Consider the following 24,701-nt stretch of genomic DNA (forward strand, 5'->3'; position numbering starts at 1 on the left):
TTAAATTAAGAAATAAAAGAAGCATATAGTTTAGAAATATGAAATAACAGGTTAAAAAGCTGAAATAATTGGAACAGATAATTCAGTAGAGAGGCCTGAGGAGTGCTGTTTTTGAGTAATACTACATGATTTCAACTACATTATGTTACATTATTTTGATTTTTTTAAAGGGAGGGTATTTTCACCTTACCCATTCCTGAACTTTCTCCCTTAACTTTTTTTTTTAACCAAGTTGTATTTTTTATTGTTGTTCTATAACAGTTGTCCCAATGTTGCCTGTTGCTCTCCCTTGCCCCACCCACCCCCCATTCCCACAGTCAATCCCCACCCTGTTGTTCATGTCCTTGGGTCCTTAATACATCTCCATTGATTATATCCTTCCCCTTCTCCCCCCCAATCCCCCTCAGGGGTCGCTGTCAGTCTGTTCCTTATTCCCATGCCTCTGGGTCTATTTTGCTCTTTTTTTTTCTTTTTTTTTTTTTTTTCCATTTTGTTCATTAGGTTCCTGTTATAGGTGAGATCGTATGGTCTTTCATTGCCTGGCTTATTTCACTAAACATATTATTCTCCAGTTCCATCCATGCTGTTGAGAAGGGTAGGAGTTACTTCTTTCTTTCTGCTGCATAGTATTCCATTGTGTAAATGTACCACAGTTTTTTGATCCACTCATTTACTGATCCCCCTTAACTTCTTAAACTTGTGGCCACCTCAGCCACTTCCCAGATCCACCCAAACCCCTCCCTACCCCAACTCATATATCTCATGGCAAGTTCTTTCCCACATTTCTTCTTAGGAAACAGAGATAATCTCCATGGTGCCAAGAAACTGCACCAGTACTAAGGGGAGAAAAAGAAGGCAGAACAGTATAAAATAAAAGTCCTTCCTTAATTTTTAAAAATATTTTATTTATTTATTTTTAGAGAGAAGGGAAGGGAGGGATTGAGAGAGGGAGAGTAACGTCAATGTGTGGTTGTCTCTCATGTGGCCCCCACTGGGGACCTGGACCACAACCCAGGCATGTGCCCTGAATGGGAATCGAGCTGGTGACCCTTTGGTTCACACCCCACGCTCAACCCACAGAGCTACACCAGCCAGGGATCTTTCCTTAATTTTTCTGCCTGCTCCCTAACTAAATTATTAGTCATCCTCCCAAGAGTTAATAGAAAGAAATTAGTTAAATGTTTCCTGAGATAAAATTTTTGTATGAATGGAAGGTGGGCTTTGAAAGAAATCAGATAGGATAACTAGATTCTGCCTCCACTATGAGCTATTTTGGAATCATTCTTTGCTATTGGCTCAAAGAACCAATAATTTTAATATCAAGGGTTTTGTGCAATCTTTGATATAGTACTTTTCTTCTACTCCTACCTCTGAAAAACTAGTTGTCAGATTTTTTAAAAATCAGCTTCTTTATTTTGCCCTCTTAACCCACCTCACCCCAGCCAAGAACTGAAAGTCCCTTTGCAAAAAGTATAGCCTCTGAAACAGAAAATGTTCTGCCATAGTTTTATTTTCTCTTTATAGAGGTTGCTGATCTGCATCTACCACAACCAAACCTACAGCTAGGGGGAAACACCATCAGTTTTGGAGAAGAAACCAAAACCAGAAGGACAAGCAATGGAATGGGCTATCTAGCTGACGAGGGTAAAATAATCTTTTGGATTGATTTCAACGCTTCTTTAGAATTTTTGAAGCATCTAAATCATGCCAGGCCATAAGAAAACATGGCTGTTAACTTTGGGGAGTTCAGTTTAGTGGGAAGGAACAGTCAAATACTTAATATAATTACAAGATAAATGATCAATATGCATAACTATAGAACCATGTCCAGCCCTGGCTGGGTATCTCAGTTGGTTAGAGCCTTGTCCCCATATACCAAGGTTGCAGGTTCAATCTCCAGTGAGGCCACATACAAGAAGCAACCAATGAATATATAAATAAGTGGAACAACAAATGAATCTCTCTCTCTCTCTCTCTCTCTCTCTCTCTCTCTCTCTCTCTCTTAAGCTCTCTCTATAGCTCTCTCTCTCTCTCTTCCTTCCTCTCCCTCTAAAATCAATAAATAGCCCTGGCTGGTGTGGCTCAGTGGATTGAGTTCAGGCCTGTGAACCAAAGATTCACCAGTTCAATTCCCAGTCAGGTCACATGCCTGGGTTGCAGGCCAGGTCCCCAGTATGGGGCATGTGAGAAGCAATCACACATTGGTGTTTCTCTCCCTCTCCTTCTCCTTCCCTTCCCCTCTCTCTAAAAATAAATAAAATCTTTAAAAAATAAAATCAATAAATTTTTAAAATATATTTATTGATTATGCTATTACAGTTGTCCCATTCCCCCCCTTCACTCCACTCCGTCCTGCCTACCCCCTCCCTCCCACCTTCCCCCGCTATAGTTCATGTCCATGGGTCATACATATAAGTTCTTTGGCTTCTACATTTCCTATACTATTCTTACCCTCCCCCTGTCTATTTTCTACCTACCATTTATGATACTTATTCTCTGCACCTTTCCCTCCTCTCTCCCCCTCCCACTCCCCTGTTGATAACCCTCCATGTGATCTCTATTTCTGTGGTTCTATTCCTGTTCTAGTTGTTGGCTTAGTTTGCTTTTGTTTTTGTTTTAGGTGTGGTTGTTAATAACCATGAGTTTGCTGTCATTTTTTCTGTTCATATTTTTTATCTTCTTTTTCTTAGATAAATCCCTCTAATGTTTCAAATAATAAGGGCTTGGTGATGATGAACTCCTTTAACTTGACTTTATCTGAGAAGCACTTTATCTGCCCTTCCATTCTAAATGAAAGCTTTGCTGGATAGAGTAATCTTGGATGTAGGTCCTTGCCTTTTATGACTTGGAATACTTCTTTCCAGCCCCTTCTTGCCTGTAAGGTCTCTTTGGAGAAATCAGCTGACAGTCTTATGGGAACTCATTTGTAGGTAACTGTGTCCTTTCCCTTGCTGCTTCTAAGATTCTCTCCTTCTTTTTAATCTTGGCTAATGGAATTATGATGTGCCTTGGTGTGTTCCTCCTTGGGTCCAGCTTCTTTGGGACTCTCTGAGCTTCCTGGACTTCCTGGAAGTCTATTTCCTTTGCCAGACTGGGGAAGTTCTCCTTCATTATTTGTCCAAATAAGTTTTCAATTTTTTGTTCTTCTTCTTCTCCTTCTGGCACCCCTATAATTTGGATGTTGGAATGTTTCAAGATGTCCTGGAGGTTCCTAAGCCTCTCCTCATTTTTCTGAATTCTTGTTGCTTCATTCTTTTCTAGTTGGATGTTTCGTTCTTCCTTCTGGTCCACACCGTTGATTTGAGTCCCAGTTTCCTTCCCATCACTATTGGTTCCCTGTACATTTTCCTTTGTTTCTCTTAGCATAGCCTTCATTTTTTCATCTAGTTTGCAACCAAATTCAACCAATTCTGTGAGCTTCCTGATTACCAGTGTTTTGAATTGTGCATCTAGTAGGTTGGCTATCTGTTTGCTGCTTAGTTGAATTATTTCTGGGGCTTTGATCTGTTCTTTCATTTGGGCCTTTTTTTTGGTCTCGACGCGCCTGTTACATAAAGGGGCAGAGCCTTAGGTGTACACCAGGGTGGGGTAACGCTAGTCACTGTGCTGTGACACTGTATGTGGGGGAGGGGCTGAGAGGGAGCAATGGCACTTGCTCCACTCTCTGCTGGATTTCAGTCACTTCCTCCGCTACACACAATCAAACTGGGCCCTTCTGGTGCTGATTCCCGAGTGGGTGGGCTTGTGCATGCTCTAGGCCCCTATGGGTCTCTCCAACAACCTCTCCTGTGAGGCTGGGAGTTTCTTCTGCTACCTCCTCAACCCCCATGGGTATTTTCAGTCAGAGGTTTGAGGCTTTATTTCCCCGCGCTGGAGCCCTGGGTTGTGCAGTCTGCTTTGCTCCCACGCCATTCCTCCCTGTTTACCTATGCGCGAATGTGGGGCTGCGGGGCCTGCTAGTGGTCTGGTCACACTGCCTGCCCCGTTCATCCCACAATCTGCCAGTCTCTGGGTCCGGCCGCGTTGCTACGAGTCCTGTTGCCCCGGCTGTCCGTCTCTGCCCCTCCTACCAGTCTGGACGAAGGTTTCTTCTTTATCTCCTTGGTTGTCAGACTTCTGTGGGGTTCGATTTTCTGTCAGTTCTGGTTGTTTTTTGTTTTTAAATTGTTGTTGTCCTTCTTTTGATTGTGCGAGGAGGCGCAGCGTGTCTACCTATGCCTCCTTCTTGGTTTCATCCAATAAATATTTTTTTAAAAGAAGGATGTCCTACATGCTGTTGGAATACAAAGGTGACAATTAAATCTGCTATTAGAATCAGAGAAATCTTTCCAAAGGATTTACAAAGATGACTTTTTTTTTCAAGAATCAGAGATGTTCTAATAGAAAGATCTTTAAACCATAAATCACATGAATTTTGTCCTAGTTGTGTGAACTTAGGCAAGTTGCTTGAGCTCTCTGAATCACAATATACATTGTACAAAATATCTGTCAGCCTATCTCATGAGAATCAAATGTTTGTGCAATATCTTTATATAGCACAGGTATAGTAGGCTCTATATACACTATAAATGTTATTAACAAAGAAAGTGTTGTTAAATGTCAATCTGGATTTTAAAAAACTTTTAATATGTGGTTTCTTCCTTTCAGTCATGAAAACAATATTCCTTCCTCTGTTTCTTTTTTTCATGATTAAAGACTCACCTTCACCACTCAAGGAGCAGTTTAAGTCAAGTTCCAATTTTCAGAAAAGCTTCTTTGTTTTTTGAGACAATTCTTGGATTAAGGATTTTAACAGTACATTTATTTACACACTGGGTAGCAAGGCTGAACCAACTAGATTACTGAATTGTGTAAGAAAGAAATAATTTCTCAGAAAAGGGGAAGTTGGGCTAAGCACGCAATGTTCTTTCTTTGTCATGCTTATAAACATCAACACAGCCCAATTTTCCCCGCATAGAAAAACAAATGATCACCTCTCATGGCCTTGCCACTCTTACTCTGATACATGATTGGACCAGAGCCTCAGAGGAATAACCGGTTATGTATGTTACAGTATAGTAGAAAGAACTGAGGTTGACGGTTTTAAACCCTAACACTGATCCTGAATACTAGGTCCTGAATTAGAGGCACATCTAGTACATAGAAACACCCCTACCCATTGAATCAATTTATATTTAATAATATATTTACTCTATGAAATGTACTCTGCTAGATGCTATAAAGGATACAAAGATTTAAAAAAGGATATAGCTTCTCTCTCTAAGAATTCATTATCTAAGAGAGAAAAGAAAATTTACATGTAAGTTCTATATGAGAAATATAAACAATGTGCTATGGAGTACTCAAAAAAAGAATGAAATCCTATTTGGTTCCAAGACAAAAGATGAGGGGTTTGAGGCACTGACCAGTGTGGCTCAGTTGGTGGGGCATTGTCTGGCAAATTGAAGGGTCTCTGGTTCGACTCCTGGTGGGAGAACATGCCTGGGTTGTGGGTTCCGTCCTAGTCTAGGTGTATGCAGGATGCAAGAAGCGACTGTACCATGTTTATCTCCCTCTCTTTCTTCCTCCCTTACCCTCTCTCTAAAAGTAAATAAACATCTATAATTTTTAAAAAGGAATTTAGAATCAAGAAAGATTATCTAAGGGAAAAGTCATTTGGCTGCCCACTCAAGAATGGGAAGGATTTCAAAAAGCAGAGATGAGAGGAAGGTCAGGCATTCCAGGTACAGAGAACAACATAAACAAAGGGAAAGAAGGATATATTAGGAGAACAGTGAGTACTCAGGTTAGGCTGAGATATAGGGTACATACATAAGAAAGTCAGAAATGAGACTGGAAGCTTGGTTGAGGCCAATTTGTGAAGGCTTTTTAAATGCCAGGTCAAAGCATATAAATTTGATTTTTAAACAATGGGTTTTAGAGCCTCATAGGAAGACATAAACTCAATTTTGATAGATTAATTTAGTCACAGTCTATAGTATAAATATCAGTTAAAAGCTATTAAAATTATATAGAAAAAAGAAACAAGGACATGAACCAGAGTGTCGAAAGTAAAATAAGAGATAGCTTTAGAAACACTAGAAAGATGGCCTCTATAGAATTTGGCAGTTAACTGGATATAGTGAATGTCTGAGAAGATGGAATCAAAGGGAGTTCCTGGATTCTAAGCCTTGAAAATCAAGGGAATGTGTGACAATTCCATTAAAAGAAACAAGGGGAAGAACCTTGAGCACAGGGGCAAGATTATGAATTCCATAGTGGGCAAATTAAATCTGAGATGCCAGCTGAAAATTTGGAGACAGACTAAAGGCATTATATAGAGTTTTACATGAGTGATGTACAAATGTGTGAACTGAAAAGCAAACTTAAAGAAAAAAAAAAGAGGCGCCAAAGACAAGCCCTTAAGAAAAGCTTTCCGGAGTCACACAAAAAAAGAAATTGCTAGCAAAGGATAAACTCCAAAAGACAAGAGGATTCTTTACATTTTTAAGACATGGCAGTTTCCAAATTATGTAGGCTTCAGGGGGAATAAGGCCTAAAAAACCATTATGGTTTCCTACGAAATCTTGAAAAAAATATTTCAGTGGTAGGAGAAACCAGGCTACTAAGGGACAAGTTTAGTCAACAAAGAAAGTGGTATAAGTTATTCTCTTAAGAAATTTGATAGTAAAAGAAAGAAAACAGATGGGGTGATAGTATGAGAAGGGGAAAAAAATGTATATGCTAAAGCAACTTCAAGAAATATCTGAAATGACTCAGCAATAGATCTAAACAAATTAATTAATCTCCTCTGCCATGCTTTCCCTAAAGTTGGCCAACTCTTGTATCTGCAACTTTCCTCAACTAAGTAGAAAAAATAGACCCAATAAGCATGAAACGTGTTCTTGTAGATGAGGTGTTTTGGGGGTTTTTTTAGGTATAGTTGACATACATTATATTAGTTTCAGGTATATAACATAATGATCCAATATTTGTATATATTGTGAAATGATCACCACAGTAAGTCTAGTTAACATCTGTCACCATACATAATTACAAAATTTTTCCTGTGATGAGAACTTTTAGAATCTACTCTCTTTGCAAATTTCACTGTACTGTGAAAAAAATACTGTAGGCAATACAGTATTTTTAACTATAGTTGCCATACTATACCTTACATCACCATGACTTATTTTATAACCAGAAGTTTATTCTTCTTCACTTCCTTTATCCATTTCACCCAAACACCCAATCACCATCTCCAGCAAACAACAAACTGTTCAAATGAAGTATTTTTTTTAAAACATTTAAAATTTTTTTGATGACTTCCGGCCAAGATGGAGATGTAGGTAGATATGCTTTGCTTCCTCACACAACTGGAAGAAGGACAACAACCAATTTAAAAACAAAGAAGAACCAGAACTGCCAGAAGATTTAACTCCTTGGTTATAGGACTAACATGTTAGTCCTATAACCAAGGAGTTAAAGAAGAAACTTTCTCCAGACTGGTAGGAGGGGCAGAGGCAGACAGCCAGGGTGGACAGGACACGTGGGAGGTGGCAGCTGACAACCGAGTAAGTGAGATAATGGCTGTAGGCCTGGGCAGTCCCACATTTATATGGGGATAAACCGGGAAGAACAACTAGGGAGCAAGACAGACCGGGTAACCCAGGGTTCCAGTGTGGAGAAATAAAGCCTTAAAACCTCTGGCTGTAAAAACCTCTGGGGATTGCAGCAGCGGGAGAAACTGCCAGTCTCACAGGAGAGTTTGTTGGGAGAGACACACAGGGTCCTAGAACATACACAAACTCACCACCTGGGAATCAGCACCAGACGGGCTCAATTTGCTTGTGGGTAGTGAGGGAAGTGACTAAAAGCAGGGTGAGAGCCCACCAAGCAGCACTGTTCCATCTCTGACCCCTCCCCAAGACACAGCACCACAACACAGTGACCTGGGTTGCCGCGCCCTGGTGAATACCTAAGGTTCTGCCCCTTATAACATAACAGGCTTGCCAAGACAAAAAAAAAAAAATATGGCCCAAATGAAAGAAAAGATCAAAGCTCCAAAAATAAAACTAAGCAATGAAGAGATAGCCAACCTTATCACATGCAGAGTTCAAAACACTGGTAATCAGGATGCTCACAGAAATCATTGAGTATGGTTGCAAAATAGAAGAACAAGTGAAGACTATGCAAGGTGAAATAAAGCAAAATATAAAGGGAACCAACAGTGAAGGGAAGGAAACCAGGACTCAAAACAACGGTGTGGCCCAGAAGGAAGAAATAAACGTTCAACCAGAACAGAATGAAGAAACAAGAATTCAAAAAAACGAGGAGAGGCTTAGGAACCTCCAGGACAACTTTAAACATTCCAACATCCAAATCATAGGGGTGCCAGGAGAAGAGGAAGAACAAGAAACTGAAAACTTATTTGAAACATAATGAAGAAGAACTTCCCCAATCTGGCAAAGGAAATAGACTTCCAGGAAGCCCAGAGAGTCCCAAAGAAGTTGGTCCCAAGGAAGCACACACCAAGGCACATCATAAATACATACCCAAGATTAAAGATGAGGAGATAATCTTAAAAGCAGCAAGAGAAAAGGAGACAGTTACCTACAAAGGAGTTCCCAGAAGACTATCAGCTGATTTCTCCAAAGAGACCTTGCAGGCAACAAAGGGCTGGAAAGAAGTATTCGAAGTCGTGAAAGGCAAGGACCTACATCCAAGATTATTCTATCCAGCAAAGCTATCATTTAGAATGGAAGGGCAGATAAAGTGCTTCCCAGATAAGGTCAAGTTAAAGGAGTTCATCATCACCAAGCCCTTATTATACGAAATGTTAATCTAAGAAAAATAAAAACATCAAAATATGAACAGTGAAATGACAACAACCTCATAACTATCAACAACTGAACCTAAAAAAAAAAAAAACTAAATTAAAACTAACCAAGCAAACAACTAGTATAGGAACAGAAACACAGAAACGGAGATTACATGGACGGTTATCAGCATGGAGGGGGAGGGGAAGAATGGGGAAAAGGTACAGGTAATAACAAGCGTAATTGGTAGATACAAAATATACAGGGAGTAGTTTGAGTATAGTATAGGAAATAGAGAAGCCAACGAACTTATAAGTACGACCCATGGACATGAACTAAGGAATGTTGGTGGGGGGAGTTGGAGATGCAGGGCAAAGAAGTATAAAGGGTAAAAAAAAAAGGGACAACAGTAATAGCATAATCAATAAAATATAATAAAATTCTCTAATATTTATTGATTTCAGAGAGAGAGAAAGCAGGGGAAAGAGAAAAACATCTATTTTTGTTGTTTCACTTATCCCTGCGTTCACTGGTTTACTCTTGCATGGGCCCTGACATATGATAGTACCCACTAACCTGGTGTATTGGGATGATGCTCCAACCAACTGAGCTACCTGGCTAGGCCAGTTAAGGTATTTTTAATAATTAAAACTAAACTAAAAAAAAAAATCACCTTCACAAAGCCTCCTAGAAACAACTCTAGATTTAGTATTAAGAATCCTGTGTTTGGGGAGTGCTTCCACCAGTTACTATATGTCTTAGGGCAAGTGACTTAAATGTAATAAGAGAACTGGTTTTAAAAAAAACCTGCAAAACCCCTTTAACTCTGAAGTTTTATGTCTTGCCCTGAATCCTTTACAGAGAGATCAAACAAGGTATCATGTGTTAAAGCCCTCAGAGGCAGGACAACACATGGGATAGGGCATTAATACAAACAGCACTTTAGGTCAGACACACCTGGGTTCAAGCTCTTGCTCTATTTACAAAATCGTTGACCTCAGGAAAATTACTTAACCCTTTGAGCTTGACTTAATCAACCCTGAGTCACAGGGTTATTGTAGGAATTAAATGAAATCTAACCTTAAGTCCTTTCCAGTACAAGATAACAGATGAACTTATAAATGAAATATAATTGAGATAATTATACAAAGTACTTGGCCAATTACAGGTGCTCAATAAATGACAAAAAAAAGTCATTTGAACTCAAGATGCTCTACAATTATTAACGTATTCTTATTTATCTATGAGTTGGAGGTGTGCATGCACACACAGGCAGTCTCAATTCCACTTTCTTTCAAACCTCTATTAGCTTCTAACCTGACATTCCCTACAGAAAATGGTAAAGGGTGATGGTTAAGAGTAAAAGGAAAGCTTACTCTTTGTGGAGGTCACAGAAGTGGTTAAAAAGACAAAGGAAGGTGCTGGCTCCAGCAGCACATATACTAAAAATTAGAACGATACAGAAAAGATTAGCATGGCCCCTTCACAAGGATGACACGCAAATTCATGAAGTGTTCCATATTTTAAACTTGATGAGAGAAACAGTCACGCAAGTCCATGAAGCACAGAGGGTCCCAATCAAGATAAACCCAAAGAGGCCTACCCTAAGACACATCATAATTAAAATGCCAAGTTTTAAGGACAAATAGAGAATCTTAAAAGCAGCAAGGAAGAAACAGATAGTAACACACAAGGGAGCTCCAATAAAGCTAGCAGCAGATTTCTTCATAGAAACATTACTAGCCAGAAGGAAATGACATGAAATATTCCAAGTAATGAAAAGCAAAGGCCTGCAACCAAGACTGTTCTACCCAGCAAGGCTCTCATTTTAAATGGAAGGTGAAATAAAGAGTTTCCCAGAGAAAAGAAGCCTAAAAGAATAAACTCCCACCAAACCAGTACTGCAAGACATTCTAAAGGGACTGCTTTAAGAAAATGAACAAAGGAGGGGGGGAGGGGGGAACACAGGTACAAAGAGGAAAAATGGCAATGAAAAAGCACTCATCAATAATAACCTTAAATGTAAATGGATTAAATGCTCCAATCAAAAGACATAGGGTAGTTCAATGGATGAGAAAACATGACCCGCATATATGCTGCCTACAAGAGACCCATCTCAGAACAAAAGACCTACACAGATTGAAAGTGAAGGGTTGGGAAAAAAATATATTACAACCAAATGGCCAGGAAAACAAGCCAGTGTAGTAATACTTATATCAAACAAAATAGATTTCAAAACAAAGGCCATAAAAAGAGACAGAGAAGGACACTTCATAATACTCAAGGGTAGAATCCATCAAGAAGACAAAAACATTGTAAACATACATGCACCCAACATAGGAGCACCAAAATATATAAGGAAAATCTTGGAGGACTTCAAGAAAGATGTAGACAGCAACACATTTACAATAGGGGATTTTAACACACCACTGTCAACAACGGACAGATTTCCTTTTTATTTTTTTCCAGACAGATTTTCTAAACAAAGAATCAACAAGGTCATTGTGACACTGAACAACATGCTAGATCAAATGAACTTAATTGATATATTCAGAACTCTTCACCCCAAAGAAGCAAAATATACATTCTTTTCAAATGCACATGGAATATGCTCAAACACAGACCATATGGTAGGACACAAAACAAGCTTCAAGGAATTCAAGAAAATTAAAATCATATCAAGCATTTTCTCAGATCACAATGGCATAAAACTAGAAACAAACATGAAGGAAAAAATTCAAAAACAGGCAAATTCATGCAGCCTGAATAACATGTTATTAAACAATGAATGGGTTAACAATGAGATCAAGGAAGAAATCAAAAAGTTTCTGGAAACAAGTGAAAATGAACACACAACAAACCAAAACCTATCAGACACAGTGAAGGCAGTCCTGAGAGGAAAGTTGCTAGCAATACCGGCCTACCTAAAAAAGATAGAAACATTTCAAATAAACAACCTAAGCCTACAACCAGAAGAACTAGAAGAACAACAACATACAAAGCCCAGAGTGAGTAGAAGGAAGGAAATGACCAAGATCACAACAGAACTAAAAAACATCCACTAAAAGAACAATGCAAAGGATAAATAAATCAAGGAGCTGGTTCTTTGAAAAGATAAACAAAACTGACAAACCTTTAACCAGATTCATCAAGGAAAAAGGAGAGAGAACCCAAATAAAATCAGAAATGAAAGAGGAGAAATTACAACTGATACCACACAAACTATATGCTGAGAAATTTGAAAACCTGAGTGAACTGGACACATTTCTAGAAACATATAATCTTCCAAAACTGAATCAAGAAGAAGCAGAAAGCCTGAACAGACCAATAACAGCTAGTGAAACTGAAGTAGTAATAAAAAAAAATTCCAGCACATAAAAGCCCTGGGCCAGATAGGTTTGCTAGAGAATTTTACAAGACATTTAGAGAAGAACTAACCCCTATTCTGCTCAAACTATTTCCAAAAAATCCAAGAAGAGGGAGGACTCCCCAACTCTTTTTATGAGGCCAGCATCATCCTAACTCCAAAACCAGATAAGGACACAACAAAGAAAGAAAACTACAGGCCAATATCGCTGATGAACATAGAGGCTAAAATCCTCAACAAAATATTGGCAAACCACATCCAGTAATACATTAAAAAGATCATACACCATGACCAAGTGGGATTCATCCCAGGGATGCAAGGATGGTACAATATTTGCAAATCAATAGCATAGTACATCAAACAAAACAAAAAATAAAAATCACATTATCATATCAATAGATGCTGAAAAAGCATTTGATAAAGTATACCACCCATTTATGATAAAAACACTCAGCAAAGTGGGAGTAGAGGAAGCATGCCTCAACATAATAAAGGCTATATACGAGAAACCTACAGTCAACATCATACTCAACAGGCAAAAACCAAAAGTTTTCCCCCTAAGATCAGGCACAAGGCAAAGGGTTTCTGCTTTCACCACTTCTATTCAACATAGTATTGGAAGTTCTAGTCACAGCGACCAGACAAGAAAAAGAAATAAAAGGCATCCAAATTAGAAAGGATGCAGTAAAACTGTCATTGTTTTCGGATGACATGATAATGTACATAGAAAACCCTATAGACTCCACCAAAAATATGTTCGACCTAATAAGTGAATTTGGCAAAACAGGGGAATACAAAGTCCATATTCAGAAATTGAAGGAATTTTTGTACACCAACAATGAAATATCAGAAACAGAAATCAGGAAAAAAATCCCATTTACTATAGCAACAAGAAAAATAAAGTACCTAGGAATAAACCTAACCAAGGACATAAAAGACCTATACTCAGAAAACTACACAACACTGAAGAAAGAAATTAAGGAAAACACAAATAAATGGAAGCATATACCATGTGCATGGATTGAAAGAATTAACATCATCAAAATGTCCATACTACCCAAAGCGATTTATAGATTCAATGCAATCCCTATTAAAGTACCCATGACATATTTCACAGATATAGAACAAACATTTCAAGAATTTATATGGAACCATAAGTGACTCCGAATAGCTGCAGCAATTCTGTGAAAGAACAACAAAGTAGGAGGGAACCAATACCTGAAATCAAACTGTATTACAAGACCACTGTAATCAAAACAGTGTTAATGGCATAAGAACAGACATGTAGATCAATGCAACAGAATAGAGAGCCCAGAAATAAACCCAAGTCTCTATGGTCAATTAATATTTGACAAAGGGGGCAGCAATATAAAACGGAGTGAAAATAGTCTCTTCAACAAATTATGTTGGGAGAGCTGGACAGCTACATGCAAAAAAAATGAAACTAGACCACCAACTTACACCAAACACAAAAATAAACTCAAGATGGATAAAAACATTCAAATATAAATCATGACACCATAGAAGTCCCAGAGGAGAATGTAGGCAATAAAATTTCACATATCCCATGCAGCAATATTTTCACTGATAAGTCCCCAAGGGCAAGGCATATAATGGAAAGAGTAAACAAATGGGATCTCATCAAAATAAAAAGCTTCTGCATGGCTAAAGAGAACATCATTAAAATGAAAAGAGAACCAACTGTATGGGAAAATATACTTGCCAGTGATACCTTGGACAAAGGTTTGATCTCCAAAATATATACAGAACTCACATGACTCCACACCAGGAAGACAAACAATCCAATTAAAAAATAGGCAGAGGACCTGAACAGACACTTCTGCAAGGAAAACATATATAGGGTCCATAAGCATATGAAAGGATGCTCAACATCATTAGCCATCAGAGAGATGCAAATTAAAACCACAATGAGGTACCACCTCACAGCAGTCAGAATGGTCATCATTAACAAATCAACAAACAAGTGCTAGCGAGGTTGGTTGCGGAGAAAAGGGAATCCTAGTATACTGCTGGTAGGAATGCAGATTGGTGCAGCCACTATGAAAAACAGTATACAATTTCCTCAAAAAAATAAAAATGGAACTGCCTTTTGATCCAGCGATTCCACTGCTGGGATTGTAACGGAGTGTAGGCTTAACGGGGCATAGGCTGAGAGGCCCCAGGGTCCCCCACAAACCTAGCTTGGGGGCTGGGAAAAGCAGCAGCACAGGGATTGAGAGTTATTTTGCATATCAGTAACAGCAGGCTAGCTTCAAAGCCTGCAGAGATCCAGGGAGAAATGCATGACTTTGACCCGTGATATAGCTGGGAGGCAGCTCTACCCCTCACCTCCTTTACAGTGCCTACAGGAGAGCTTGGAGGTGGTTTACTCCACACCACAGAGCCGTGCCTGTCCGGACCAACTATGGCAACCAAGAAAGTGCTAGTAGGTGTAGCTGATTGTGGGAGGAGTCAGAAATAGGGTTATGGAGGAAGATCCGTGCCAGGATTTAAACTGAGGCGCAGCAGCCATGTGGGGGTGCTTAACCATGTGGTTTTGGGAGTGGAGAGGGAGCTCTATTGACCAGGCAGTTTAGGAAGCAGGAAAGCAAGATGTAGCAGCCATACAGAGCGCTCTCTCAAAGGTTAGAAAGAAAGCAGAAGGACTCCCACCAGCCCCCCATGAGGATGAAGTTTTAGATTAAGGTAGGAGTCTGGCTCAGCTACAGACTTCTTTTTCCTGAGATACGGTATCCCTGACTGGCCTGTTTGGGCAAGGGGAGGCAGGACTGTGTGTGTGTTTGTGTTTTAAAGGGACTTTCGGATTTAATGGCGACATTCTGCCATTACTGTAAACCTACATAAATTTTAAATAAATAATTCCTTTCCTTTTTACCAAACTCTGGCATTGAGAGCCACAGTTCCTAATGCGTCAGTGGGCAAAGAAGAACCATAGTAAAAAACCCCAGAGGAGCGGGTTGTTTCTATTACAGAATTATATCCTAAGAACGCTGAAACACCAATTTAAAACACTCTGTGCACCCCTATGTTCATAGCAGTGTTATTTACAATAGTCAAGTGCTAGAAATGGCCTAAATGCCCATCGGGAAACTATGGTACATTTACACAATGGAATACTACACAGAAAAAAGAAAGGAGCTCCTACCCTTTGCAACAGCATGGATGGAACTAGAGAGTATTATGCTCAGTGAAATAAGCCAGGTAGTGAAAGACAAATACCATATTATCTCACCTATAAGTGGAATCTAATGAACAAAACAAACAAACAAAACAGAACCAGAGATGTGGAAATAAAGAACAAACTGACAGTGACCAGAGAGGAGGGGTGAGAAGAAAGTGTCTAGTCAAGGAACATGTACAAAGGTCCCATGGACAAGAACAATGAGGTGATGATTGTCTTTTGGGAGCGGGCAAAGGAGAGCAACAGGAGAGCAACAGTACAGGAGGCCTGTACTGAGTACTGCAGAAAGAGAAAGAAGGAAGAAACTACAGCCCAAGAGAGAAACTTAGGGCAAGAGAGAATAATACTAAGATTTTTTAAAACTAAAAATGTCAGTACTTCATAGCTGTGCCCAAATCAACACCACCCTAATTATTAATACCCACTCTCCCATCCCCTCTGAATTTACCTATTTATACAACACATACTGTTTGACAATATTGATTCATGTATTTCTTTATAAGAGAATGGTATCTGATGGGACAATGGTATCTGAACAACAACAACAAAAAAGGACAAAGAAAGGGGTTTGTTTTGCTTTAGGAAGTAGGAGTCTTTTAGAGTCCTTAAATGTTTGTCATGGCAGAGGTTAAAAAATTGACTGGTAACGGAGGGCTGAGGGTGCCCTAAAGCTTTGGCCTTACCTCTCAACCACCACCAGCAAAGCAAACAACAGTCACCACTTTGTTTCCTGTTGGCATTGGAATTGAAGAGGGTGGGGAAGGAGCAGGTAAAGATGATCTAACTTGCAAAACTGCTCGACTTAGCCCCACTTTGCTGTTTCTCCTGTACCTGCCCTTTTTCTCCCAAGTGTTTGCACCCTGCTTTCAAGACAGGAATTTAGAAGACTTTTTCTTCCTTCCACCCAAGAACTGAGAAAGAATCATCAGGGGGCAGATTTTGTCAGAACACCAGGCTATTAAGTGAAAGGTCATAAACAACCCTGTCCAGCAGGACTCCACTTCAGCACATGCCTTGGCTACAGGCCTGGTGAACAGCTTCTGCCAAGTGAAATAGTTTTTTGGCATTTAAGGGAAACCAGGGATAACAGAGTAAACAAGTGGCCTGTACTGAGTACTGCAGAAAGAGAAAGAAGGAAGAAACTACAGCCCAAGAGAGAAACTTAGGGCAAGAGAGAATAATACTAAGATTTTTTAAAACTAAAAATTTCAGTACTTCATAGCTGTGCCCAAATCAACACCACCCTAATTATTAATACCCACTCTCCCATCCCCTCTGAATTTACCTATTTATACAACACATACTGTTTGACAATATTGATTCATGTATTTCTTTATAAGAGAAACATTCTGATGTTTCATTTTATGTACTTTCATTACCATCAAACTAAAAATTCTCCCAGGAACCATAATTTTGAATTTTAAAAATTACTTTCTAGTGCTCCAGATAATTCGGTGAATACTGTTGACTGATCCAAAACAACTCAGGCCTCATTGGTTAACTTTCTAGAACAGGGTGTCACCTCAAACCCACACACCTCAAGGATCAAAATGTTCCCTTTTTTGTTCGTAGGAGTTGATGCTCTGTGTGTGTGTTTCCAACAGTCTTGATGTCTGATTCTTGGGGTTGAGTTGTAACTTATTAGCCTTAGGATGTCAACCCAGTTAGGGGGTATGAGGAAGAAGAAGGAGGATTCTTTTTTTTTTTTTTTTTTAGGAGGAGGATTCTTAACAGCAATGAATAGCCTTCTTTCTGCTGCTAGGGTAGGACTTCTGTACAATCTAGTGCTTCCTATTTACTTCCCCATCTCAGTCTTGGGAACATCATCTTCCTCTTTCCAGCACCACACAGGAACCAGAATGGATGGGGGTGGGGGGCAGTTTCCAGGAATCAAAGAAAAGGGAGAAGAATCCCTGTAACTCTGCATACAAGTTTTTCCTATCATATTTACAAATAAGTTCTCAGGAGTCGACTCTTAAGACATTTCACGGCCAGCTAGGGAAAGATCCATCTGATGGATGTCAAACAACAACACAGAATGAGGACTCAGGGTCTCCTTTAATTTGAACATATGTTCTGATGACATGTCTTCCCTTTCCTTTCTTACCAGTTTCCAAACAGGTCAGGAACTTTTAAAAGATAAATTCTTCCTTCAAACAGGTATATGACTATCTCATCCACTAACACTTCAGTTGTAAACAAGAGAACTTTCCTGCTTTTAACTAACTTGAAGGCTGGGAGGAGTGTAAGCTACAGATTCGGGTACAGACCTTTGCTAAATGACTTGGAGAGGGAATAAATACAAAAGAGAGAGAGAAAAAGAGAGAGCGACAGTAATTAAAAAAGAAAGTGAAAAAGAGTGAAGCATCATTTTTTGCCCCTTTCCTGAAAAAGCAGGGAGGGAAGGAAAGACAATCCGAACCTAAAGAACACACCTTAGTAAAGAGGTCATGAGGTAGCTGGGGGAACACAAAGTGTTCCCCGACTTCGCAGGTAAAAAGTGAGTAAGTGAAGGTATAAGCAACAGGATGTGAACACACCCTTACTATTTCCGTTCCAGAGAACGGAGAGAACAAACTGGGGGGGGGGGGGGGGGGCGGTCAGTCGTGAGGGACAGCACAGGCCAACCGCCAGGAGCCTAGAGCGGGGAGCCCCCAGTGTCTGAAAAGAGGGAAAAGGCCAATCAGCCACACATACCTGTTTCCCAATACGGACTTGATTGTGACAAGTTCTACTTGCCTTCACAGTTTTTGTTTTTGTTGTTGTTTTTTAAGAGATGTGGGGCAGTAGAAAGACAAAGGGGGTCTTCCTGAACAGTAACGCCTAATGTATCGTTAAAGCTCCGGGATTGTTTTTCACACGGCTTGTCACTTGTGCATAAATAGGCACCTCTCTAAATTAATTGCCCTGGCTAAGGCGTGTCAAGAAATTCCCTCACGAGCACATTTTCCTTTTATGTCTAAACACTGCTCCCAGCCCAGAAGCGTCTTCACCTGCCCCCCAAAAGCCACTGGCCCTGGATGCATTTTTAGGGTCAGCGAGGTGCTCCTCCCTCCGAACCTAAGGGAGGCCGCTTCTCAGCCCGCCGCCCCCCGCCCCTCCCTCTCGGTCCCCTCCCCGCGAGGCAGCAGGGCACAACCACCATTTTCCCCGCCAGGAGCACTCCGTGTCCACGCACTGCTGCAACCTCTCTGATTGGCCAGTCTCCTGGTAAACAAGGACTGGGCAGCCAATGAGAGGGCTGTGCACGAGGGTAGCACGCGCATCCAGGGCTAGCGCTCGCGTGGCCCTGCCAGCCCCGGCTACTATATAGAGCAGTTTCCTGTTTTCGGTTGGAATTATCTTCTCGTAGCTGTGGCTTAACTCTGGTAAACCAGCTCGCGGAGACCTGGAGCGCTCTTTCAGCTTTTAAGAGGAAACGAGAGAGCTTGTTTTTCTCTTGAAATTCTTCGGAGTGACCAACAGCTTAAATTGTTTTGACATCTTTTCAAATATTGTTGAGTCTTCTGAAAAGGGAAATTATTCCCGAGGGTCCTTGGATTTAGAGTTTTGTTCCTCCCACCCCCATTTCTAACTTTTGAGCCAACCCAGTTTAATCATGGTGATGTTCAAGAAGATAAAGTCTTTTGAGGTGCTCTTTAGCGACCCTGACAAGGTGTATGGCAGTGGGGACAAGGTAGCTGGCCGGGTGATAGTGGAGGTGTGTGAAGTCACCCGGGTCAAAGCTGTCAGGGTCCTAGCTTCCGGAGTGGCCAAAGTCCTCTGGATGCAGGGATCGCAGCAATGCAAACAGACCTTGGAGTATCTGCGCTACGAAGACACGCTTCTCCTGGAGGACCAGCCAGCAGGTGAGTCGCCCAGTTCTTTGCCGGAGGTTGAAAGCTGTTTTAAGAAGAGAAATGAACCGAATAAATGGATCCTATTCTAAGTATTCTAAGTTGCTTTGGTTGAGTGGTTTGAATTTGGTGTTGCAGCCCTACCTTTTTACATTTCAATTTGCAACCCCCTTAAAAAAGGTCAATTTGTCCAGTTTCTTGTGGTGGCCTGATGTGAAGGTAGTTCTGCGGAATGTTTCCTTAGCTAATTAAAGTTTTTTTGTATGCCTAAGTTACTTAACTCGCCAAGAATTCCTTATCACACGGATGAATTTCAGGTGTAACAAGAAACCTAACACCTACTCACTTTTCTCTCCCTTCAGGTGAGAATGAGATGGTTATCATGAGACCTGGAAACAAATATGAATACAAGTTTGGCTTTGAGCTTCCTCAGGGGTAGGTATAAATTAAATACATCTTTGGATTTTTCTATCTTCCCCTTTGATCTTGGAGAATATTTTTTAAATTGTTCTTTTTTCTTGACACAGGCCTTTAGGAACATCTTTCAAAGGAAAATATGGGTGTGTAGATTACTGGGTGAAGGCTTTTCTTGATCGCCCCAGCCAGCCAACTCAAGAGACAAAGAAAAACTTTGAAGTGATGGATGTAGTGGATATCAATACCCCTGATTTAATGGTGAGGTTCATTTTAAGATTCTATTACCTTGGGTCTTGGGGGTGAAAGCCACATGTCTTGGGCCTTAGATTTGGAAGTACCTCAGGGAATCAAGTCATAAGTCATCAAGGGAGGGAAAGCTGCCTTCTCTAGCTAAGGAGTGGAAAGAGAAGCAGAGAAAGGATCTCTAGAAATTCTCACAACAGCTTTTAATCCCCATTCTACATAGGCACCAGTGTCTGCTAAAAAGGAGAAGAAAGTTTCCTGCATGTTCATTCCTGATGGGCGGGTGTCTGTCTCTGCCCGAATTGACAGAAAAGGATTTTGTGAAGGTAAAAACCTAGTCCTTAAAAAATAGACTGACAAAATAGGAACTTGTGGATTTGGGATTAGAGGCAAGAACAGAAAAAAAGTCATAACTGTACTTTTTGTCTCTCATTTTTAGGCGATGAGATTTACATCCATGCTGACTTTGAGAATACATGTTCCCGAATCATTGTTCCTAAAGCAGCCCTTGTAGCCCGCCACACTTACCTTGCCAATGGCCAGACCAAGGTGCTCACGCAGAAGTTGTCCTCTGTTAGAGGCAATCATATTATATCTGGAACCTGTGCATCATGGCGTGGCAAGAGCCTTCGGGTACAGAAGATCAGGCCTTCTATCCTGGGCTGCAATATTCTTCGAGTTGAATATTTCCTGCTGGTGAGTGGGTGAGGCTGGAGAAAGTTGTTCATATGTCTAAATTGCAGTAGTGTTTTCTCCAGATCTCTAGTCTAACTGCTAACTTCCTTTCTAGATCTATGTTAGTGTCCCTGGTTCCAAGAAAGTCATTCTTGACCTACCCTTGGTAATTGGCAGCAGCAGTTCAAGTCTGAGTAGCCGGACATCAAGTATGGCCAGCCGAACCAGCTCTGAGATGAGTTGGGTGGATCTAAACATCCCTGATACTCCTGAAGGTGGGTCAGACCTAATGTCTTGTCTTAACTGTCCAACCTGGTTGGGTTTGTAAAATTGTGAAAGTCAGGCATTTCTGGGCCAGGTTTCCTATTTTTTTGGTTTTTTTTTCCCCATCTCTCTAGCTCCTCCTTGCTATATGGATATTATTCCTGAAGACCACCGATTAGAGAGCCCTACCACTCCTCTGTTAGATGACACAGATGGTTCTCAAGACAGCCCTATTTTTATGTATGCTCCTGAGTTCAAGTTCATGCCACCTCCTACTTATACTGAGGTAAAAATTGTCATTTTACCATACTGTCTTTGTCCTAAGTCTTCTATAGGAAGTTGACTTGGATTGCTAAAGTGGGGTTTTCTTTTAATTCTTACCCAAATTTAAAATGGTCTTTTCTTTCTTCCTCCCAGGTAGATCCCTGCATTTTCAACAACAATGTGCAGTGAGCATGTGGAAGAAAAGAAGTAGCCGTGTCTACTTGTTCCTTTTCATCTCTTCCTGGACTCTTCAGAGACTCAAGAGTCCCTACATTGGGGGTTGGGTCCACTCCAGCCTCTGACTCCCCAGTATAGGAGGTGACCAGCAGGCAATCTCCTGGGGTGCGTGTACATCCTCAGCCAGTGAGATGATGTGATTCAGGGTGTTTACTAGATGGGTTTTAAAACTAGAAAAACGTAGGCCCATCCTGTTTTCTCAAATCTTGAAAATTGAGGCATATTCAGCAGAAATGGCCTCCTGGCATGGTCTCACCAAGGTGTTTTTGGAGGAGAATATAGATATTGTTATAATGATATCAGATCCTGAGTTCTGTGCTGTGTGGAACAGAGCCAATTTAGCAAATTGGGAAAATGAAAACGGAAAAAAAAAAATCATATTCAAAACTTTGGGAAAGGGGGGTTCTTTATTTTTGTCCTTTATTTGTACATTTATAGGAAGGAAAAAAGCCCTCCAGAGCTGATTTGGTCTGGACTTTGAAGAGCCTCTTATGTGAATTAAAGGGAAGAAGCTCTAAGGTTGTCTTTGCTAAGAATGTACTTTAAATCTGGCATAAAGCATTAGTAACTATGCCCTACCAAAGGTCTTAAAAGCCATTTTTAGAGCCTATTGCACTGTGTTCTCCTGTTGAAAATGTGGGAGAATGTGTTTCTCTTTTCATGTGAGTCCTTGGAATTGATTCTAAGGGAATGTCTTTAGCACCTTAGTTTCTGTCATTTTTTTTCTTTTTCTATCAAAATGTAAGCTAAAACTGGTCTACTATGTCCTTATGGATAAGCGCAAGGACAAATAAAAAGTTACTTACTACTTTTGAGATTTCATCCTAGTGTACAGAATTCTATAATTCTGACATTCATATGAGAAAGGTTACTGCTATCAGCCTTGCCCACTATTACTTCCTCATACCTAAGGAAAAACACTAAATCAAGATCCCCCAACACTGATGAGAGCCTTCAGAGATTGCCATGAGAAACTGGAAGGCAGGTCTTCACAAAAGCCCCCAGGGCCTCCCTTTCCTAACCAGTGTTAGGAGATGGGGGATGTTAACAGCCCCTCTCTCACTACGGCCTTTAGCACTTTGTTCTGTCCTGTGTTAGAGCACTGAGCTCCACCCTTTTCTGAGAAAGTGTGTGGGCTGAAGGTGGATTAATTTTTTTAAATTGTGTATCTTTTTGTATGATAAACTATATATTTTGTACTTAACCATATGGATTTTTACCCCAAGTAGGGGTATTTGTAAAAAAACAAAATAAAGGTTTTTTAATGGCAAAAACTGTTTTGTCTGTCAGATGGTGTCGGAGAACTTACTAGAAACTGCCTGAAGGAGTGTTTCTCCCTGCTTCACATTTCATTCTTGAAAACCCCATAGAGAGTATTACCTATTGACCCTACTGAATAAGAGTGTGGTTTTGGAAAGGTGTAGAGGGAAGAAATTTGAGCTCTATTTAGCCTTTTCCAATTCTATAAAGAACTACCTGGGCCCTGGTTGGGGTGTTGCTCAGTGATTTGAGTGCCAGCCTGCGAACCAAGGGGTTACCGGTTCGATTCCCAGTCTAGAGCACATTCCTGAGTTGTGCACCTGGTCCCCGGGAGGCAACCACACATTAATGTTTCTCTCCCTCTCTCTCCCTCTCCCTCTCTTTAAAAATAAAATTAAAAAAATAATAGAAATGACTGGGATCTTCTGGTGATCTAAGCTAGTTTTCTGTATCCATTGCTAATCATTATTTCTTCATTTTGGAGTGCATGAATTTTTTGATGAGCTCTTGAAATCCAGGGAAGTGAGGTCTTTTGACGGGATTTGGTAGGAAAGGTTTCTGTTCCCATATTTTATAATTTGGCTTCATCATAGTTTCCCAGTGTAAACCTGGTTTACATGCAAGAAGACAAGAATAATTGTTTAGGACTTAAGGATTTAGAAGTTGTATTAAATTTTGGAAGGCTGCTCCTATTTTTTTTTATCTCTGCAGTTTGTAGCACAGTACCTATCCAAGCACATAATCGTAACTCAGTAAATGTTCGCTGAATATTCAACCCCACCCTCATCCCCCACCCTCATCTGTTACGATGTGTGCTTCAGCAGTTCCTATTTCTTCCTTGTAGGGTATTAATAGATGACCACGTAATTCCACCTCTAATTGAAATGATTTTTATTGTTCCTAAAGGAGCAAGTAGGATGAGAAACCCGGAAATGGCAGGGGTTAATGTATTTTTGATCTCTGGCTCATTTAAACTTTTGTAGACAGATCCGGTCCTGGCCTTTATTTGGGGTTTGGCTTTACTGTGGACCTCTACGTACTAATTCCAAACCTCAGATTTCTGGAAATCCGTGAAGTCAATGTAAATTGAACAGAAAGTGAAATTGAAAAGATTCTTCCTCATTTCAGTCTTTGTGTCCGTCTTTCTTTATCAGCTCTTCCTCTTTTCCTAGCTCTTTTGTTTTTCCTTACCAAGGTGTCTAGCTCTCTATTGCCACTGTGACTCTCACCTTTACTCTTACCTCTGTGTCCTTAACTATTCAAGAATCTATTGGCTCCTCCCTTTTTCAAGTCTGTGACCAGGAAACTAGGTCAAAGTTGATGGAAAAGTTTTTACTGCAGCTGGTTCTCCAGGGACTGGAGAGTTGGAACAAAAACCAAGAGCAAGTCAGAGGGCAGAACTAAGGGATGAAGAGACCAGGGAGCACAAAACTCAGTTGTTTGTGTACACATCTTGCTACTGGTAACTAATTTGAGAAGGGGATGACAGGGAGTAGGTAGATAACATACCCAGGTCTGCTAGAGATAAAATTCTCTAAGAGCCAGAATGTATGCATCCCTTCCTGATTCCTTCATACCTCAAATCCAGCACTTCCAATAGAACTTATTATGATGATGGAAATGTTCTGTATTTGTGTTAATATGATAGCCACTAGCCAGCCACACACGGCTATTGAGCTCTGAAATGTGGCTACTGTGACTGAAGAACTGAATTTTTATTTTAAACTTAATTTAAATGTAGTAAACTCCATGTGATTAGAAACTACCATATTAAACAGTGTGGTAAAATCTGAGGAAGGAAATAGGTAGCTACTGCTGTTCACCCGGAAAAAACACCCTTCCCTTGGAGCATAAAAATCCCCCATGGACTTGCTTTCGCTTTCTACACACAACTTCTACCTCACCTCAGGTCATTTACTGTATGTATGTTCACTTAAGTATATTTCCCTGGGTACTGGCCCAGCTGTTTCTCCACTGAAGTAGGCAGATATTTTGGGTCTTCTTTTCCCATGCTCTTTTCATACGCCTTTTAATTTTTAAAGTGCTATAACTTCTGTGTATAGCCATTAGAGGAGATCCAGTTCTTAGTATCATATATTCATTAGGTCCAATGTGGTATAGGAAGAATTGAGAGAAGG

The 24,701-nt window shown here is 40.3% G+C and overlaps 2 protein-coding genes and 1 non-coding gene across 3 annotated transcripts in view; 2 read left to right on the top strand and 1 right to left on the bottom strand.

Annotated features, from left to right (window-relative positions):
- Positions 1 to 18,418, bottom strand: part of LOC112315745 (Fc receptor-like protein 1) — a 78,762-nt gene extending 60,344 nt beyond the window's left edge. The window contains exons 1-3 of the mRNA XM_053915244.1: positions 18,065 to 18,418; positions 5,229 to 5,274; positions 4,702 to 4,753 (exon numbers count right to left, since the gene is read on the bottom strand). The gene's annotated coding sequence lies outside the window, so the exon portion shown is untranslated. The remainder of the gene's footprint in view (positions 1 to 4,701; positions 4,754 to 5,228; positions 5,275 to 18,064) is intronic.
- On the top strand, positions 10,217 to 10,324 carry LOC112318412 (U6 spliceosomal RNA). Its single transcript, XR_002976210.2, has one exon. It is a non-coding gene; the product is annotated as a U6 spliceosomal RNA (small nuclear RNA).
- A 273-nt stretch (positions 18,419 to 18,691) lies between the features above and the next one.
- On the top strand, positions 18,692 to 22,577 carry TXNIP (thioredoxin interacting protein). Its single transcript, XM_024574689.4, has 8 exons — positions 18,692 to 19,215; positions 19,566 to 19,638; positions 19,731 to 19,878; positions 20,087 to 20,189; positions 20,303 to 20,559; positions 20,654 to 20,813; positions 20,937 to 21,088; positions 21,220 to 22,577. The coding sequence occupies exons 1-8, from the start codon at positions 18,966 to 18,968 to the stop codon at positions 21,253 to 21,255; spliced, it is 1,179 nt and encodes a 392-aa protein (XP_024430457.2). The 5' UTR covers positions 18,692 to 18,965; the 3' UTR covers positions 21,256 to 22,577.
- The last annotated feature ends 2,124 nt before the right edge of the window (positions 22,578 to 24,701 follow it).

Source organism: Desmodus rotundus, chromosome 12 (genome assembly GCF_022682495.2).
Source record: "Desmodus rotundus isolate HL8 chromosome 12, HLdesRot8A.1, whole genome shotgun sequence".
Classification (NCBI taxonomy): domain Eukaryota; kingdom Metazoa; phylum Chordata; class Mammalia; order Chiroptera; family Phyllostomidae; genus Desmodus; species Desmodus rotundus.

What these genes read in the sequence shown, in the direction of transcription:
- TXNIP (XM_024574689.4), top strand. Translation starts at nt 18,966, where the DNA reads ATGGTGATGTTCAAGAAGATAAAGTCTTTTGAGGTGCTCTTTAGCGAC. An exon ending in GGCTTTGAGCTTCCTCAGGG is followed by an intron (nt 19,639 to 19,730) that starts GTAGGTATAAAT and finishes TTCTTGACACAG; the next exon opens with GCCTTTAGGAACATCTTTCA. An exon ending in CATCCCTGATACTCCTGAAG is followed by an intron (nt 20,814 to 20,936) that starts GTGGGTCAGACC and finishes CCATCTCTCTAG; the next exon opens with CTCCTCCTTGCTATATGGAT.